This window comes from Aulonocara stuartgranti, assembly GCF_965226115.1.
Source record: "Aulonocara stuartgranti genome assembly, chromosome: 14".
In the NCBI taxonomy this organism is placed as follows: domain Eukaryota; kingdom Metazoa; phylum Chordata; class Actinopteri; order Cichliformes; family Cichlidae; genus Aulonocara; species Aulonocara stuartgranti.
In genome coordinates, this window is record NC_138950.1 from 6,869,951 (window position 1) to 6,888,586 (window position 18,636).

The following is an 18,636-nucleotide window of genomic DNA, read 5'->3' on the forward strand; positions in this document are numbered from 1 at the left end:
CCTGAAGGCTATTAAACATCTTTGGGCTGGTGGTGCCTGGAGATTAAAATGAACTGAATTAAAAACAATGTGCAGCCGAGGTTTTTCTTTTTTCGCTGATTAATAAATTACACCTGCTTGACTCAAAGAGAATAGGAAGGAAAGAATGATGCCACTATCAAATGACTCTAAATTACTTCATTTCATTACAAATCTACTTTTTTTATTTGTAATAGAATGAAAAAAAATGTGGAATTTACCAAGTGGCATAATCAAAAACCTCCAACTATTTGATTTCTCAGTGCTGACAACAGGTGTGACGGTACTTCTTCGTCTGATTAATGCCAGACCTTTCTGTCTTGTCTGGAAAGAGAAGGTCAAGCAGAAGATGGTGAGCCTCTAGCACACCAGTGTGCCACCTTTCACTCCTCGTCTGCCGGTGCGGGAGTCACAACAGGTCAATTTCTCTTTTTTTAATTTGTGATTATTTTCTTCATCTCAATTCTGATTCCACTCCACTGCCAATCTGTTTTAGTCCACTTAGTCTTGGTTAGTCCTTCCTCTGGGATTTTTTTAGTGTCCCCTTTCTTAACATTCAACTAGTTGTCTTTTAAAACCAAGGTAGGATTTCTTACTCACCCTCAGAAAATTCTTGCATTGCTAGTTGCTCAAAAAAGAGGCAACTGTCAATGATGCAGTTTCAGTGAATGCAGTACATCTGGACAAGGAAATTGTGTGATGTGCTCTGCTCCTGAACAATGTCTCTTGATTGTGCCACTTAGTTCGGGTGAGGTTTGGAGCAACCATCACGGGGAAATTGTGGATGCCTTTGCTACTCCTGGATATAACCCCCTATTTTCTTGATGAAAGTACCCGAAGTCCAATCTCAGTTTAGCAACGCTTTCGGGAAGAAATGCCTCGAAGTTCACCTGAGGCAGTTTTACCAAGCCTACTTCTGCTACCCAAACCACTAGAGGGAGCATTCAACTGAAAAAAGATGAAGGGTTTAACAGTGCAACAACTGGATCCTCACTCTGAGCAACTTTATAATGGTTCTCCCAAACATTCAGTTACTAAACATCTCTTTCTAACTGTTTATGCAGTGGGTGGATGAAATCAGAGTTTTCTACTGCACGATGGTGTCCATTAGGAAAGTGGTGTGGGAGCTGAGATGGAAATGGTGATTTCCAAGACGGCATAGGTCTTATCAAATGGAAATAAAACACTTAACTGATTGAGTGATTCTTGGATTTCATCGCTTGGTGCACTTGAAATCTGTAAATCAAAATTTTATTTCAGGGATCTTACATCAGTATCATCTCGAATTAATATAAATATTCAGATAATCTGAAGAGAAAGGGAAGCAATCCACCCTCGGACAGCACAGAAGTCCAGCATGACATATCAGCATAGTGACATACGGATGCCCGTGTGGCCACACTAATTATTGTCAGCGACTGGGAGTGATATGGACTCGAAGAGAAATGCAACGTCCTGCCCTTCTACATCTTGAATAGTGGGAGTCATGAACCGCTGCAAGGTGACGCGTCCTCTGATTTCCACCGAAACTTCAACCTAGACACGGCGTGTTATTAATCATCACCCGAAACGCCGTCAAACTGCACCAGCTCCTTTTCCTATCAAACAGCAGGATCGGGACCATCTTGCGCAGTGTTACGGCGGACGGAGCAAGCGGTGGCGGCCACTCCGGGGAATGTCGATTGGCCGTCAGTCCTGACATCGGCCTCTTCTGATCTCAGACAGCAGCCAAATGGGGTAGAGTACACAGCATTTCAAAACACTGCCACTGCCGAGACATGCTAGCTGTTCGCACATATTTCGGAGCTGTCTTCGTAACGTGTGGACCCGCATAACTTTCCCTTCCTTTTAGGAAGTCTTCGGGTCGCTAGCAAGCCAATAACAAAGTTCAAATCCCATTAGCTAGCACTGGTTCGCTTGCAGATGTGTGCTACGGCAACGTCAGCTTACGAGCAAGTAGCCTAGCGAAGACATGAATTAGCATGCTAAGTTAGCCCGTGGACCTGGCTGGCGCACCAAGTCTCCACTCAGGAGCTCTGGCTGGGGTTCACATCAGGGCATGTGTCCTTAAATTCTCCTAACAAGAATGCGGTGCTTGGCCAACTTTATGTTTCACTGGTCCCCGTGTGCCGATGGGGACACTTTAATGCAGATGTGTAAATTTGACCGCTAGCTAATCTGAGAGTCTAAGCCAAAGCTGCATTTGAATGGTTTTTGTGCTAAACAGCTAAACCGTGTTCAGTGGGTGACAGGCTGCGTAACGATACCTGTCACTTAAACACAGGCTCAGCGGGGGCATGTAGAGCACGACATGCCGCTAATATCCCCGCTGCTCAACTATTACTGTCTGTCACTTTACTGTTACCCCATTCAGCGTTATTTTAATTTAGGAAAATGACCATTGTTTTAAAATGTTTTTACTTTAATAGGCACGCTTGCTGCGCTGTGATTCAGTTACACAACGGCTACAGAAGCGTGTTATAACAAGATTTGTATATTAATACAATTACAACAGGCGTGACATGGTAAAAACACAACGGCAATTCTAGTTTTATAGCTAATTGCGTTGACGAGGGTGCCAAGTGTTTGCATAATTGTTTAGGGACACACTCTTTGCCCCTCACCTGTTTATCTTCACCACTCTCTCTCTTTCTCTCTGTATGTCCGCATATGTCATATATATTTCTGTATGCATGTGTGCTTGATCTCAAGTATAAAACTTATAGCATCCCATGGTCCTGCCAGTTCAGCCTGTTGAATATGGGGTGACAGTAAAGCAGTTACTTCATACTAAGGCTTTTCTCTTTTTGGTACATAGCCTCTGCTCATGTGTGCACTGGCACTTCATGCTGTGTGTGTATCTACAATATCCTGGTGAGCTATATATAGCACCTAACAGAGTTTGCAACTTGATCCGAATTGTCTTTCAGGGCTTCAGTACCCTCTGTGTTTCTTTCCATTGGAAGTGAAACATCTCTCAGCATCTTTTCTTTTCCTTTTTAAAAAAAATGCTATATATGTCTTTACCTGAAGATTAGTCCACAGCCTACCTGTAGACCTTCATTGACTGAAGCCTGTTTTTTTTGTTTTTAAATGTGTTTTGTCCTTTGGGGCTGTCTAAATGAGGCTGTAGTGGATAATGATGGAAATCTTGTGCAAGGCAATTAATCCACTATGTAAGGGCATAATGAACGAAATATTATTGGTGTTGTTTTTCACTACATGCGCAGCGCTTGACAAAATACATGGACGTTTTGGTACTCGGGCACACTTAGAAGCACACGCATAAAACAAGTGACAGCGCCAGTGATGATTTGGCAGTCTTTCTGTAACAGTAGAAAGGAAAGAAAGCATAAGTAAGCATGTATGCATTCATTGATTATATTCTAGGCATGAATGAAAAGTCTATTTCCTGTCTCCCTTTTAGTCCAGAGTTGATTTGAATGAATGCGTTCAAGCAGACACAGATTTGGTGAGCTGCTGACAAAGTGTTTCTTATCTGGTTGGGTGATCTGAGAACTTTGGGGTGAGTTACAGGGAGCGCTGCGAAGGTGAGCTATGAAAGAATAATGTGACATTGAGAACATTTCCACACCACTGAATATACTAAGACACTTTAGTACCAGAATCTATAGACTAGTAGGGGAAAAACTGGGCAAATCCTCAGTCTAAATGAAAGTGCACTACGACTCAGGTGTGTAGTTCACATTAATGTCACAGAGCTGTTGTTTCTGTGCCTTTTCTCTGTGCTTATCTTTTGCATGTTTTGCATACAGTCCTGTCAGTGGATCATACTGACCAGTGTGCGCTGGTTCTCAAAGCTCTCAAATGACATCAATACCCCTTGCTCACACCAGGCACATTCAGAGCTGTGCATTCAGGCTCTTTAACTTTAGTTTGTCCGGTCAGGTGAAAACAATGCCATTTGAACTCTGCACAGCATAACAACAGTGAGTGTGAAGGTGTTAGTCCTTTCCTGGGATGCCGCTTAGACGTGACAGGGGAATTTGAAGCAACTACAGGTTAGATGATTTAAACTGTATCGTTGCATTGATGCAGAAACATAGTTTATAAGGCCAGTGATATTCTGGATGATTTAAAGAGGAAGATATTTTTTTAATCAAACTAAGTATTTGTGATACAAAACCAATTGCAGAAGTGCTCCCACGCTTCATCATTGCTGAGCTTACATGCTTCCTTTTCCAATCACTCTTGAACTTTAGCCAGATCTAACATTTACTATAATTTAGACAGCAAAAGCCAGACATGTGCAAAAGCTTAGATGATCTGGAGGTAATTTCCCACCTTGAGTCCAGTATTTACACATCAGCTTGTTTAATCCAGGTGGACTTTCCTCTGGGTTTTCTTTCTTCTCTGGACAGTCACCTTTCTGCTTCTACCTCTGACCAGCTAAAGGTTGTAGTGATAAGATTTTTTAAAGTTTCTCATTCTAGAACTTCTGTGTACTAATTTAGTTAAAGGGTAAATTGTTAAGGTCTTGTTTTGTTTAGTGTATACTTTTGGTTCACTGCTTTTTTGGGGAATAAATCTTCTAATGGTCTCCAGAGGGACACCAGTTGGCTTTGCGTTCTGTTACCATCCATTTTCTGTTGTTTATCTAAGTTTGGCTTTTTGGGGGCAGTAGTCTAAACAAAGATGCCCAGGCCTCCCTCTCCTAGGCCACCTCTCTTTCTGCTTTTCTGGGAGGACATCAAGACTGTTGCAGCAGAGAGACTCAATCAATCCAGGGTGTCCTGGGTTTGTCCCGAGTCTTCTCCTTCTCTTCTAATAGGTGACCAGGGGCCATTCTACTCAGATTTCCAAAACACCTCAACCGTCTCCTTTCAGTGTAGATGAGTACCAGTCTACTACCTGCCTGCCTTTCTTCTGAATGACTGAACTCTTCTTTGGGTAAATCTTATCATCAAGATGGTGAGTGTAAGAGTTGTGTGGACCTCCACGCGACTGCTCTGACTTATCCACTGAGACTTTATCTTACGATGCACCACCTGCTTACCAGGTGGCGGAGGTCAAAGAAGTATATCAGGAATGACATGACTGACTCCATCAGTCTGTGTCTTTGTCTGCCACAGAGTGCAATCCTTCAGACACCCTTAAAAGGAATTCAACAGATCTAAAAAGTTAGATGTTATTGTATACTGCATGATATTTGTTGCATAAAACTTATTTTCATTTAGATTGTCTTTGACCTGCATGGACAAACATTGTGTCTGGTTGCACAGAGTGGCCATCCTCTCCTGTGCAGACTGGGAAATGTGTGTTCAGCTAGACACTGAATGGCTTCTGTCCCTCAGTCTTCCATTTCCAGCTGCTTCTGTGCTGTAATGCCTGCCTTCTGTCTATACTGAGGCTGCAGTTCAGCCTTTTTCTTTGCTCCAGTTGGCTTTCTTCCCAGAATGTGCTGGAAAGGATACAACCCTTGACCCTCTGTACAAAATGAGCCCAGAATTTCCTTATCCGTGAGCTGAGGGAAAAACTGCAAATTGAAAACCATGAAAAGATTTCCAAACTGTGAAGGTCTTTGTCTGATCTACGTGTGAAATGTTTACATTTCCAGGCATTAGCAGCTCAGACTACACGTGAATCAAGCATGTGAAATATCCACCCTGTCTCTGGCACATGAACTCAGGTCATCCTTCCTGTTGTCACTGTTCAGTTAGGCCTGTTATATCAAAAGGCAGCAATGCAGCATAGCAGGGGATTGCTAACAAATACTCCACCTACCTCAAAATTATCACCAGCCAATCCATGAAATTAATCTTTCTACAACTGCAATACACAAAACAGTTCTGAGTTCACAGATTGAGAAAATGAAACTTGATCTTTATTTTACAAACTAACCAAAAGCTTAAAATAGCAGAGACTTCCTTCTCTTATCTCTACATGAATTTAGCTTTCTTCAAAGCATTAACCAAATGTTTTAGAGTTTTACAAGTTACTTGTACACAGTAGGCTGTTATTTGAACGCATCTATCATCCAGTAACTTGGTTTTCCATTGACTACTCAGATGATGCCTGTTAATGTTCTTTAGATGGTCTAATCCATTAACTGCTAAACTATTCAAACTCTAAAGCTTTGTTTTGGGGTTTTTCAATTTTAGTGCTGCAGAAATCCTTCGGTGTGTGTATAATAACTGGATTCTTATACATTTGCACATGTGTATCTGTACACATAAGGGAGACAAGTTAAAGGAAAGACTTGAACTCTTGCATTCCTTTTATTGATAGGGATGGTTGCTCTATTATTCTGTAGAATAATTGTCCTTGTAGAAAGTGGTTCTGCAAAGCAATACAACATGTTCAGAGTATTCACCTTTACCCTATGATGAAACATTCCTATCCTGATGGGAGTGGCTTTTTCCTGGATGACATTACCCTCCTTCAGAGAGCATCATGTTCATGGGTTTAGCATTGAAAATTATGTGAATCATATCATTTGGCCTTTGCATTCAGCAGACCTCAGTCCAATTGAATGCTTATGGAAGATCTTTGTATTACCACTGCTATCATCAAGAGGGAAGACGTATCTTTTGGAAGAATTGTCTTGCATCACTGCAGTAGAGTTCCAGAGACTTTAAGAATCAACGTCAATATGCACCGGAGCTCTTTTTGCAGCATGTGGTGGCTAAACATCTTATTTAAAATCCATATGATTTTTGCCCCATATAATTCGTTACTTGTTACATCACGGTAAGTTAGAATACAAAAGAGGAAGTGTTTGTCTTCAGACAACTTCCGTTGAAGTGAACAGTTGTTGTTTTTTTTGTAGCCTTTGCACTATTGCAGGACCTTTGCTCTGCACATGGTTAGTCTATATTTATACTGTGCTGTGACATGTTTTGTTTCCATGGCAATCTGCCACAACAGTGCCTGTCACCTGTGTGCTGTCCCACAATGCACTGCAGTTTACTGCTAGAAGTACTATAAGCAGAGTGACAGTTGAGAATGCAGCACTGAATAGCAGAGTTAAAATCTGTGGATAAACTTTTTCCACATGTAAACACGTCTATTTTTTTTTCCCCTTTTAATCAAAAGAGGATACTGCTTGTCTAACCTTTTTTTTTTTTTTTTTTTTTTTTTTTTTTTAACAGGAGATAAGGGCAGGAGGAGGAATGGAAAGACTTTTGCAGCAAAGACTATAAACCGAAAGAAACACATACCAATATCATTGAGTATGGTCAGTAATTCATAAATGGGGAGTTTATGAATTATTGGGGAGAGCTCTAAACAGAAATTCCAAAAATGCAGTGTTCATTTATCCCTGTTTCCTCCAGGCAAACTTCTGAATAAGTTCTGTTTGTTCCTTTTTTGCATGCATTGCCATATGGCAAAAATATGTTGTCCTTCAAAAATGGGAAATCTGACTTTCTCTGTGCAGAACACACACAAATCAGCGACATCACCACTACATTTTTTTTTTTTTAACTTTTTGAACATTATCAGTAGTTTCTTTGATGATATGCTGCCATTTTTTTTTTCATCATCAGATATGGATAGTGATTTCCAATTAAATAACCTTTTAATGTTTGAGACCCAAGTGGGTAATATGTATATGAACACATTTTTAAATTGGTTTGTATTGCAGCAGAAGCTTGCAAAATTGGAAATGTCATTCACTAGAGAAAGTTTAAAGGCTGAGATTTAACATGTACTGATCGCTGTCACTCAAAAGTAGTTTGACATTACTGGTCACATTTGGTTTTTTCTTTAGTGAAAATTGGCAGGAACTTGATGGCTGATTCAACATATTTAAGCCTAAGAGAGCACTTATCATCATCCCTGTTAATTTTCTAAAGTTGCATGGCTTGCAGATCAATTTGGCTGCTGGAGGCTGACAAAGCAATGTTGTATTTGCCTTTCAGCTTTGTGTCGTCCCTTTGATTGTTTTTTTTTTTTCTTTCTTTTTGCATTTAATTGTCCAACATTTAATTGGAGTATCAGTTGTGATAGGTGGAACATGACTCCAAAAGGCATCAAGTAAAAAAGGAGTTATACTTTGCAAAATTTTAGAGAAGCCTTTCTTTTAATTTTTTTTTTATTGTGCACAGTCTTGAATGGGTACCCCTTTCACTGTCACTCTGTGACAGTGTTTACAAAGATTTCCATTCTTACATGCTTTGTTAAAGCTATGGCTTTTTCACAGTTGCCATTAGTGAAGGCCAATGTTATAAATATAATGACTTCTCAAATTATTCCAGGAATCAGCACCTTAGGCTCCCTTAAGTAGTTGTCCAAACACTGAAGAAGAAAAAAACTCTCCACAAACCAGGAGAAAGCAGTAAGAAGATTTCAATTCAATTTTATTTATGTAGCGCCAAATCACAACAAAAGTCACCTCAAGGTGCTTCATAGGTACAGAGAAAAACCCAACAATCACGACCCCCTATGAGCAAGCACTTTGGCAACAGTGGGAAGGAAAAACTCCCTTTTAACAGGAAGAAACCTCCGGCAGAACCAGGCTCAGGGAGGGGCGGGGTCATCTGCTGCGACCGGTTGGGGTGAGAGAAGGAAGACAGGATAAAGATAGCTTGGTGGATTCTTTGTGTCGTCCAGAATGGATTCTTGCTGCCAAAGGGGATGTTAACAGGCCATTTGGCACACTGTTACAATGGCGAGTGCCCATATTAAACTATTTATTATAACCAAAGTTTAATATAATGAAGTCATCATATGTAGAAGTAATTCTATGAGCCAAAAGCTTGGATTTCAGGCTTCTCCAAATACTCCATATATTGCTTCTTCATTGGTTTTTCTTCTACTATTGGAAGTGTATGATATCAAAGAGAGTAAATATCATGAAAAGGTCACCTAATGCTGAACGCGATAGTCCCACCCATCTGCTGTTCAAACCTTCCATTTTTGAGAGGTAGCCAATCAAACGTTTAATGAGAATTAAAATTGCAGCTTGGTTGAGAGCTTAGACGAATTGAGGACCTGCAGAGCAGGATAAATAAATAGTACTTTTGATGTGTGAATAATGCAAAGCTATTCTAGTAACTTAATCTTCTGCATTTTGGAAATCCTATACTTTGCTATCCACAGTAACACTTTATATATTATCTGTATCTGCAATATTTTTTTCCTCTTTTTATATCAATTTCACTATTTCAAACATCATCACAGTATGTCCCAGTCAAACTGTTCCTGCACCCCCCTCCTTCACTGTAATGATTGGGTGTCATAGTTATTTACACATTCTCAATTAAATGCCTTCAAGGCTGTCTGGGTTATGTCACTTTTAATAAAAATTTTCACGGCCCGTTATAGAGCTCACCGGTAGATTCACCAATAGAAATCTTCTGAAAGAGACACCGTGTCTAACTCTGGGGAAAGCGGTTAGTGGTGATAAGGGTGACAATTTGGGGCTTGTTTACAACCTTTGTGTATGGAGTTGTGCATGTTGGAGCCACATTAACCCACATTTGTGACACACATTTAACTTAACAACATACAAAAAAACCATATTAGAAAATACTTTAAATCCAGTTATTGTAAAGGAATATGGACAGATGATTAGATTTAGTCTATGTATTTTGGTGGGAATTTATTTGAAGAGAGAATCTATCATTAGGAGAAGCCACAGTAATCATTTCCACTTCCAAAAGAGTTACTGACATGATCCTTACAACTTGCATTTATACTTTCTAACCTCCCCTTTTTCTAGACCTTTGCAAGGTTTTAAGTTGAATTAGTCCTTCACAGAAGCGATGTTATGTGAAGTCACACAGGTTGTGTTAGCCGTGACCTTGCTGTAAGGTGGAGCACAGAGCGGCAAATCACATTAAACTTGGTTTCCTTCTCTTAGACTACATTTTGACTGGCGCCAAGTGCAAATGCAGTTTGTTAAACAGCTAATGTCTAAAAAGTCAGTTTAACTGTATGTGCTCTTGCCTCACACACATTATTCATTCATTAGTACTGTTAAACACTTTGGCCTCTGTTTACTACTGGTGATCAACAGAGCAGCACTGTGTATTCGTATTTAGTTCTCTCCGTGACCTTGCAGGGCTGCACATAGGTAAAGATTGCATTGAGGCTTTCTGCCAGACTCTCCAAGAAATGGCTAACGTTATTGAAAGGGTTGTATTTTAACCCAGTCATCTTTTCCCAAGCCCAACCTTGTGTTTTTATTGCCTAATCTGGAATAAACTGAAACTGAAAATCAGCTGGAGCAGAAGTTTGTAGAATTTGCAGAACCGTGGCAACAGTGTCTTTTGTGGCCGTTTGCAGTGGTGTGTTAAGTCTTCTGGGCACGTGAACACAACAGGTGAAAAGTAGTAATACAGCGGCTCAACTGCTGATACAGCAAACACAAGGATCTAAATAAAAACCAGAATTTATACTGTCTGCAATAAATGGGCAACTCGGTGTAACAGAAACTAGTGTTGCCATCTGTTTTACTGAACTGATAACATAAACCTTTTGACACGCAGCTAAACCTCTGATGCAATGAGATGACTTGTCTTAGGAGCAAAAAGTACTAAGCTGACAGCTAACAACCAAACATGAAGCAAGACACAGCAGTTTGACTGTAAAATATTTCACTGATGCTAAAATGTTAAACTATGCTGAGCTCATAGAGTAAAGCCAAGTTTAAGCTTTTTTTTAATTTTATTTATATTTTTAGACATTTTAGACATTGCAGAGCTAATTGATTGTACAGTGATCAAAAGTAGTTAGCAGCTAGAAAGACTTGTGACCCACACTAGCTTTAGTTATATACACAATACATTACCTCTGATTGCTGTATACTCAGAAAAACTCGTGTTATGGTGAAATTTAGCGTGGAAGTACAGCAAAGAGCATCTGAAAAAAGAATAAATAAAAAAAAAAATGCTGAAAAATAGAATATAGCAAGCATCTTCTACTCTCATAGTCAAATTCCTTTTGGCAAATATATTCAAAACACTCAGCAAACCTCGAGCCTTAACTGAGAGAAATGATGTTTGTTTCCCTCAATTTCTGAAAGAATGTAAGAGCATATGTGTGAGTGTGATGGCCTGCGTTATGTGCATTTATCTTGCATATATTGGCTTTACATGTAAACATCATGTGTTGTGGATTTTAAAACTCATTGAATTATTCCCCTTGCTTGTTTGGAGCACAAATTGGACGCAGCTGGACAAGATCCAATTTTCAAACTGAATTTGCTTCTCAAACAAGTTGTGCAAATGTCAAATGGGGAACATTTTCCTTACCACATTAGACCTCGCTTTTGCATAAGCACGTGTCCAGCTGACACTTGCCTTTAAAAGCAATGGAAAAATGTTGGTTTGTGCACAAGACAAACTTTTATGAACTGGCTCCTGAGGATTAAGTTTTAATGTGGGCTAGAATGAGCAGCTGCTCTAACTTAGTAACTGGTAGTGAATGTGCTCATAATACAAAACTACGCCGAGAGATTTACAGTGTATGACTGAGGTTGATACTGTACATCATTGGATGTTATTTTACATTTCGTATTTGGAAAATTGAATCATCTCCATTTAATCAACAGTTACCAATTGAACTTGTTTGTCTTAAGTAGATACTTCAAGTTAACTCAGTAAATATTGTGCACATGAGTATAAATCCTTTAATTGTACACACCCTGCTCTGCTTGGCGCAAGACAATAACTTCTGTTCTCGCAACCAAAGGCAACAGTCTTTACAGTAAAGTTATCATCTCATCTGTCTTGCTCGGAAACAGTGGCATGCAATGTCATAGGCTGCAGTATGCATCGCATGACTTCATGGATATCTGTAACTTTAAACAAGAGATGCCATTTATGAAGTACTACCCCCCCTGGCTGCTGGCATGTACATTTCCTATGCTGGGGATAACATAAGAGCTGTTTATAATATTTTACTCAATCTATTTGCATACACAAGCATTTGCTAAATATTATGAAAACATTACTTTGATGCAAATCAACACTATAAATGACTTCCTCTATTAGCTACAGTACGAGGACAGGTTAAACAAAAGCTGAAATTTATAGCTTTTATGAAGGTAGGCTGGTTGGCAGTATTGCAGTATAACAGAGTGCATTAGTTGAAACTAAGCTGGGATCTTCAGAGTCTTGGAACACTGGCATATTTGAAAAGAGGCAGTTCAAATATAGACACACTTCCTGTCAGTCTCCATCAGTCCACTGAGTGAGCATTTCATTTAAATAGCTGCCTAGACAGACTTAGTTGTTGACATTCTTGGATGACTGAGCAGAATTGTTTATGAATAGCAGAATTTCAAAGTTGGGTGAATGATTTGGATATTTAGATGCTGAAAGAATTTATTTGATTGTGTACCAAAGTGTTCTTTTCTCTTTAATTACTGTTGTATTTTATGGAAAGTGTAAAATGAGTACTATTATGCCTTTTTAGTTTTGGGTTTTTAAATTTTTTCCCCCCCCACAACATTAGAAAGGAAAGTGCATGTACTTGTGTGTAATCTTGAGTCGTTGAGGAGCAACTACCAAGCTGAAACCCAGTGCACGGTCACCGCATTAGCTTTTGCATGTGCTAACTATGAAGTTGGCAGGGCCCTGTAACTATTTATACCGCCATGCGACAGAGTCATTTTTAACATATGTTGCAGCATCTCTCTCAATATAATCAGGGAATCTCTGAGCTGATGCCTGCTTATGCTTAATTTTGTGTCACCACCCAAAATCCCCATTTTGAACCAAGAAATATACATTTAGTTCTCTGTATTAATTCTTTCTTTGACAGCTTGACTGTTGCATCACAAAAACAAACTACATCATGATGACGTGTCCTGTTTTACTGTATGCAAACAGTGCGTACTATAAAACTGTGTGTGTGTGTGTGTGTGTGTGTGTGTGTGTGTGTGTGTGTCAGTTGACTTTTCAAAAGGCTGAGCATACTTTTTGCAGTCAGCCAATGAAGTACTCAGGCCTGTAACCCCCCTCCCCACCTCCAACCACCACCACTATGCACCTTATGCTTGCATTTGTGCTGTGTGCTAGCAGTGTAGTGTGTTGTCATTTACTGAGGCACATGTATCTGAATTGCTACATAGAGTGTATCAATTTGTGCAGCTTTTGAAGTTACTTCTGCATTAGTTTCTTATTTTTGGGGGGCTATGTAATTGGTCAGTACGGCTGATTTATTAGTTTGGTAATGTGCAATTTATAAAGAAGCACTCCCCAGTTACATAACGAGCTAGAGGCTAGAGTATATTGGTCTATATACATTTCCAGAGTGTGTCAGCATGTTCTTTAGCACACTTAAGACTTGAATCTTAATTGAATGTATAATGAAACTCCATCATCTCTGCTCTTACCCATTATGGGAGGCTGAGTCTTATCCAATTTCAACTTGGGTGTAAAATTTATCAACATCTTTCATTAAAGGGCCAATATTTTAGAATTTGAGATGCATATGACAACACCATATTTGAAAACACCAGAAATAACTGTAGGAGACCGTATTTGATCAGGAAAGCCACAGTCTGTGTGACCAGATGGAGAGCTATAATCTTGTCAACATGAACAGAAAAGCTAGACGGCTAGATAGAATTTTCAAACCTGACAGAAATTAAATGAATAGGGATTTGATTTTTACTTTATTTCATTAATTGCACAGATGTCAGGTTGATCTGATTTATTGTACTTTTCAAATGTCACCATAATTAAGTACTTTATCATATCTCAAGCTTGACTTTTAAAAATATTATGCTTGTGTGGTGAGGTCACCATGTAATCAATGCAGATGACACCAAATAAAGTCAGTATTTGACCCCTGTTGCTTTCTAGAATAAACAAGTTGCTGGAAATATTTCTCTTGAGAATGTTTTGGTTCTTTTGGTCTATTTTAATTGTTTGGCTGCACATCCATGATGTGAATCTCTTGTACCTCCACATCCTGAAGATGCCCTATTGTATTAGCATGTGATGACTATAGAGTCCATTTGAATACAGTTAACTTGTTGCCATGTCATTTCATGAAGTCAAGAAGCAAGTTTGAGATTATTTAAGCCTTGGCAAATGGTTTGTATCCTGGTGGAAGCAGGAAGATTGGTACACTGTGGTCATAAAGGGATGGACATTGTCAGCAACAATACTCAGGTAGGCTATAGAATTTACACAATGCTCAGTTGGTGTTCCAAGAAGATATCCCCCACACCATTACACCACCACTACCAGTCTGAACAAGTTATACATGGCAGAAAGGATCCTTGCTTTCATTCCATCTAGAAATTCTAATCCCACCTTTTGAATGTTACAGCAGAATTCAACACTTGTTTTATTACACAATGTTTTTCCAGTCTTCTATTGACCAGTTTTGGTGAGCCCAAGCTCACATTGCAGTCTCATTTCCTATTCATAGCTGACAGGAGTGGCAACTGGTGTAGTCCTTCCAGATCTGAGGCATGTTCAGAGATGCTGTTCTGCATACCTTGGTTGTAACGAGTGGTTATTTGAGTTACTGTTGCCTTCCTGTTGACTAGAAGCAATCTGGCCCTTCCCCTCTGACCTCTGGTATCAACAAGGCATTTAATTTCAGAGAACTGTCGCCCTCTGAATAGTTTCCTCTTCTTCTGACCCTTCTTTATGAACTCTGAAGACAGGTGTGTGTTTAAATCCCAGTAGATGAGCATTTTCCAAAACAATCAGGCCAACCAAAACTCACTGCAGTTAACTACAGTCAGTATAATTCTATACTGTCTGATTCTATATAATTCTATGCACAGGAATGTAAAGCCACACATGTATACACTGAATCCTTAACAATATATAAAATTGCAAGGCTTTTTTTTTTTTTTTTTTTTTTGCTTCAGCCCAAATAGCTTTCTGAGATTTGCTAAAACATGCACCTTGTGTATATTTAAAAAAAGAAAAAAAGAAAAAAGGTGGGTCCTGGCAGGTCAAAAAAACAAACAAACAAAAAAACACAGCAGCCACAAGGGTTACCACCATAGTAGGAAGCTTTAATTGCTCTTGCAGTAATATAAGACCACATTAATAACATTGATTTTTACTTCACCTATGTTGCTTTGCTTTTTTGTGTGTTTTGGAGAGGAGATGCATGCCAATCTCCTGCATAAAACGGAGAACAAACGAGAGACACAAATAGCAGTACAGAGTGTGTACTGCCACTGTGATGTAAATCCTTGGTTTGTAAAGTCCCATTTTGAAGATTCGAGTTGAGCGTTTCCACCATCGCTATCTTTGTTGCAAAAAACCAAAAACAAATGTGATGTATATTAAACATGCAAATGTAATATAAACTCAGTTCTCTCCATTCACTCTGAGACAGGCTTCATTTTCAAGCAGCCACTCACAAAGAACATTACAGTAGACATCCATACATGTTGCAAGAAGTGGTGGATAATGGCAGCATGAGGCTGAACTGTTTATAGTGTTCAAGTGAAACACAAGATTTACTTCGGTGACTCTTCAATTCTTCCACTTTTTCCAATTTAAGCTGCACCCTTATTGCCTTGATTCCCCTCAACATGCCAACAGTAGCATAAATGACAGAGTTGGCTTGATAACCACTAGACAGGTATTCATTTTAGCCGGCTCTTTCTTCTCATAAGTGTCCACTTGAAGGTCAGCCTGTCACCATATGATTAGTCTGCCTCCCCTTTGTGTTGCACAAAGCAGTGAGTCATACTTTGTCAACAGTTGCAACGTCTGACTGTCCCTGTTTGAGTTAATGAATGATGAAATCCTCAGCCAGTGAACAAGGCACCCTCCTGTGCTGACTTGAGCCAGTGTTGGTTAATGACTAATGGGAGCATTGTGTTTACCATTACCTGTGAAGGTGAGTGAGTGCTACAGATGGTTCTTTTGGAGCGGAACAGCTGACCTGATTGACTAGGATTGTGTCATCAGTCAGAAGTGTTTACACGCGATCTGCCTGATGTCAGCCAAAGATCTGGCCTAGATATTTATTTTAAACAGGGTTTTTTTTTTTTTTTTTTGACCAGCTAATCTTGAAACCTGCAAATATTGAAGAACTAATGTTTTCTGCACAGGTATCTTTTATGGGATGAACTCAGTCTGCTTGTTTAGAGCTAGTTGTTAGAATGCATAAAATATTTTTCACCAAAAACAGCTCACTGCAGTAGCAGATATTAAAAACATAAACTTGAGGTTATGGACATAGGCAGGTGGTGGTGTCAAAAGAGTGCCAGCTTGCAGCAGCAGATTTGATTTGAAGTCCTCAATTACTAATATTTAGCTTCATTCTTGCTTGGGAAAAGTCTGTTGTTATACCTTAACCTTTTCTGTAAAGAAAATAATTGAAAGTCTATGATTAGGGCCTCATTACCTGGGATCTTTGGTCACTCTAAATTACATTAAAGCAAAGGTAGATAGTTCTGATGATGTCTTGAGATTTGGTTGCGTGTCTAAATAGTCCAAAAATAAAATCTGTTAGTATCGAGTAGTTAGTTTATCTGTTTTGTGCTACAAGTGTGAAACAGGAATGAGTGTGTCTAAGTGAGGGAAACAGGATTTTTGCTAAACAGCATTGTATGTGGTGGAGTTTTTGCGGTTTGCAAAGTGTTTAGAAGAGGGCGGTACCTTAAACACTGCTACTGAGCTACTTCTGAGTTTCGGGTCCCTCCCCCAGCTCAAACTCAGTTTTGCACTCTTTGCCTTAAAGAGACAGTTACCTCGGTGTGTTTTTGGCCTTACTCTGTTATCAGTCTTTGGCTTTTTCTCTCTCTTCTGTCTCATGACGTTGACTTTGACCCACAGGTTGAGGACACATGACTAACAGTGTTAGCTGTAAAGGTCGCCGTCTGCCTCTGCTAATGATATTCCTCTGTTACTGTCCCCTAGGTCTATGTGTGGTCAGTGAAGCATCCTGGAAACCAGCATGGCGATGTGTCAGCTGAGTGTCTAGGTGAGATGAGGTGAGTGAACACGGCTTAAGTTTGGTTTAAACACCTAACCTAGAACCAGCCTTTAAAATACTGATCACTGATTTATTTTATTTTTTTTCTTTTCTCCATCAGTGTCGCCTGTAAGCAATGTGACTCCACTGACTAACAGCCCAGCAGTTCTCCTTACCAGACCTTCACCTCAATCACCAGCCTTTCAAATGCACCCAGACAATAAACTGGCCAGTCATGGCAAGCAGGTCACCGGTGACAGCCGATCCCAAATACCCAGCGTAAATCAGCAGGCGCAGCAGCAGCAGCCAGGATCTGCTACCCACCTGGGTTCAAAGGGCATTGGTTCTGGCAACCATGGAGTCAAAACCAGCCAGTTGTCTCTGAGCAACCCTGGGCTCAAAGTTGGCAGCCAATCAGTGAGTGGCACTGGAGGGATGCTGAAAACCAAAACCAAGCGGGATCGGAGCGTCTCCATTGACTCTGGTGAATTAAGAAATGCTGTTCCTCCAGTCCTGGAGACAGATGCCAAAGGGGGTAAGACATGTATCGATATATAGAGGGTGCTCTGTAGTGAGTTCTTTTTTTTCTTCTAATTATGCATAAGTTCATTTCCTTTACCTCCCTATCAGCCAGATCTTTACCCGAAATACCAGATTACGTGCATTCACCTCCTCCACAGCAGGAAGTGAATACAAGGACTGCGAGGACAGAAGAACTTGTTTTCTCTCATGCTGAAATGCCCTGACCTTTCACTGAAGCATCAGAATTTCCCCCTGGCTTTTGATTGTTTTCGCCATGCCTTCACAGCAGTGACGTGTCTCAGATGAAAAAACATCTGGGGTTTCTGTAGTGCTCTGAGAGCAAGAAAGCTAATGTGGTTGTGACAACTTAGTAATGCTAGAGAGGATACTATTAAAACAGGAGGTGATGAGTGTAAATATTTTTGTTCATGTGGTTCAGTACAAAGTGCTTGATTTGCATTTGTTTGCTAGTGCTATTTTAAGAGTTCATCATGTGTTTTGTGAAACTCATCTGAGCTTCCTGTGCATTACTCGAACCTTGCACACGCACACGCACACAAACACCACACACACATGCACAGAACAGAAATTGTCTTATCAAAGTTAATGATTTGCATTATGGGAACTTGCTTTTTGACCCCAAAAAGGGTGGAGAGTCCCCACAGTATGAATATGCAAACACAGTAATGTATCAATACATTAATAATTAACACAAACACACATAAAAACACTCAGGGATGAGGTGTGGTCCCAGCACATAGAGCAGCAGAGGCTAAGAGGAAAGAATGAAAGATTGGGTGGATTGATTCAGACCCACAGTATTGATCCATAGCACTACTGCAATATTATTCTTTGACAATTTGACAGTTTATCAAGTGATGTTTTTTATAAGAGAAGAGTTTCCTAACCATAGTAGCTGTATTTTGATTACTTTGATAGCTACTTCACATGGGATATGCCATGCCTTGAGAATTATTAAGATGCATCTATGTGGGACAGATTAGTTTTAAGAGGTGAGCACGGTGTAATTAGATGCTATATCTTGTTTCAGTTTTGGGTATAACTTTAACTAATTTCTGCTGCTTTCTGACGTAGCAGGTATGGAATAAACTTAATCTTTCTAGAGATTAGCTCGGCTGGTGTTAGACTGTGAAGTTAGAAGCGTGAGCCTCAAGCCGAACTATACACTCATGTTGATACTTTTAAAGCATTCTCTTAAACTGT

The 18,636-nt window shown here is 39.7% G+C and overlaps 1 protein-coding gene across 2 annotated transcripts in view; it reads left to right on the plus strand.

Moving 5' to 3' along the window:
• Window positions 1-331: 331 nt before the first annotated feature.
• Window positions 332-18,636, plus strand: part of bcl9l (bcl9 like) — a 28,020-nt gene continuing 9,715 nt past the window's right edge. Inside the window, exons 1-3 of one of the 2 annotated variants that reach the window (XM_082502443.1) lie at window positions 332-436; window positions 16,836-16,909; window positions 17,012-17,425. In XM_082502443.1, coding sequence (XP_082358569.1) covers window positions 17,098-17,425 — 328 coding nt within the window. In that variant the 5' untranslated portion in view covers window positions 332-436; window positions 16,836-16,909; window positions 17,012-17,097. Of the gene's footprint in view, window positions 437-1,353; window positions 1,756-16,835; window positions 16,910-17,011; window positions 17,426-18,636 lie in introns of those variants that run through there. The other variant, XM_082502442.1, reaches the window with a different exon arrangement.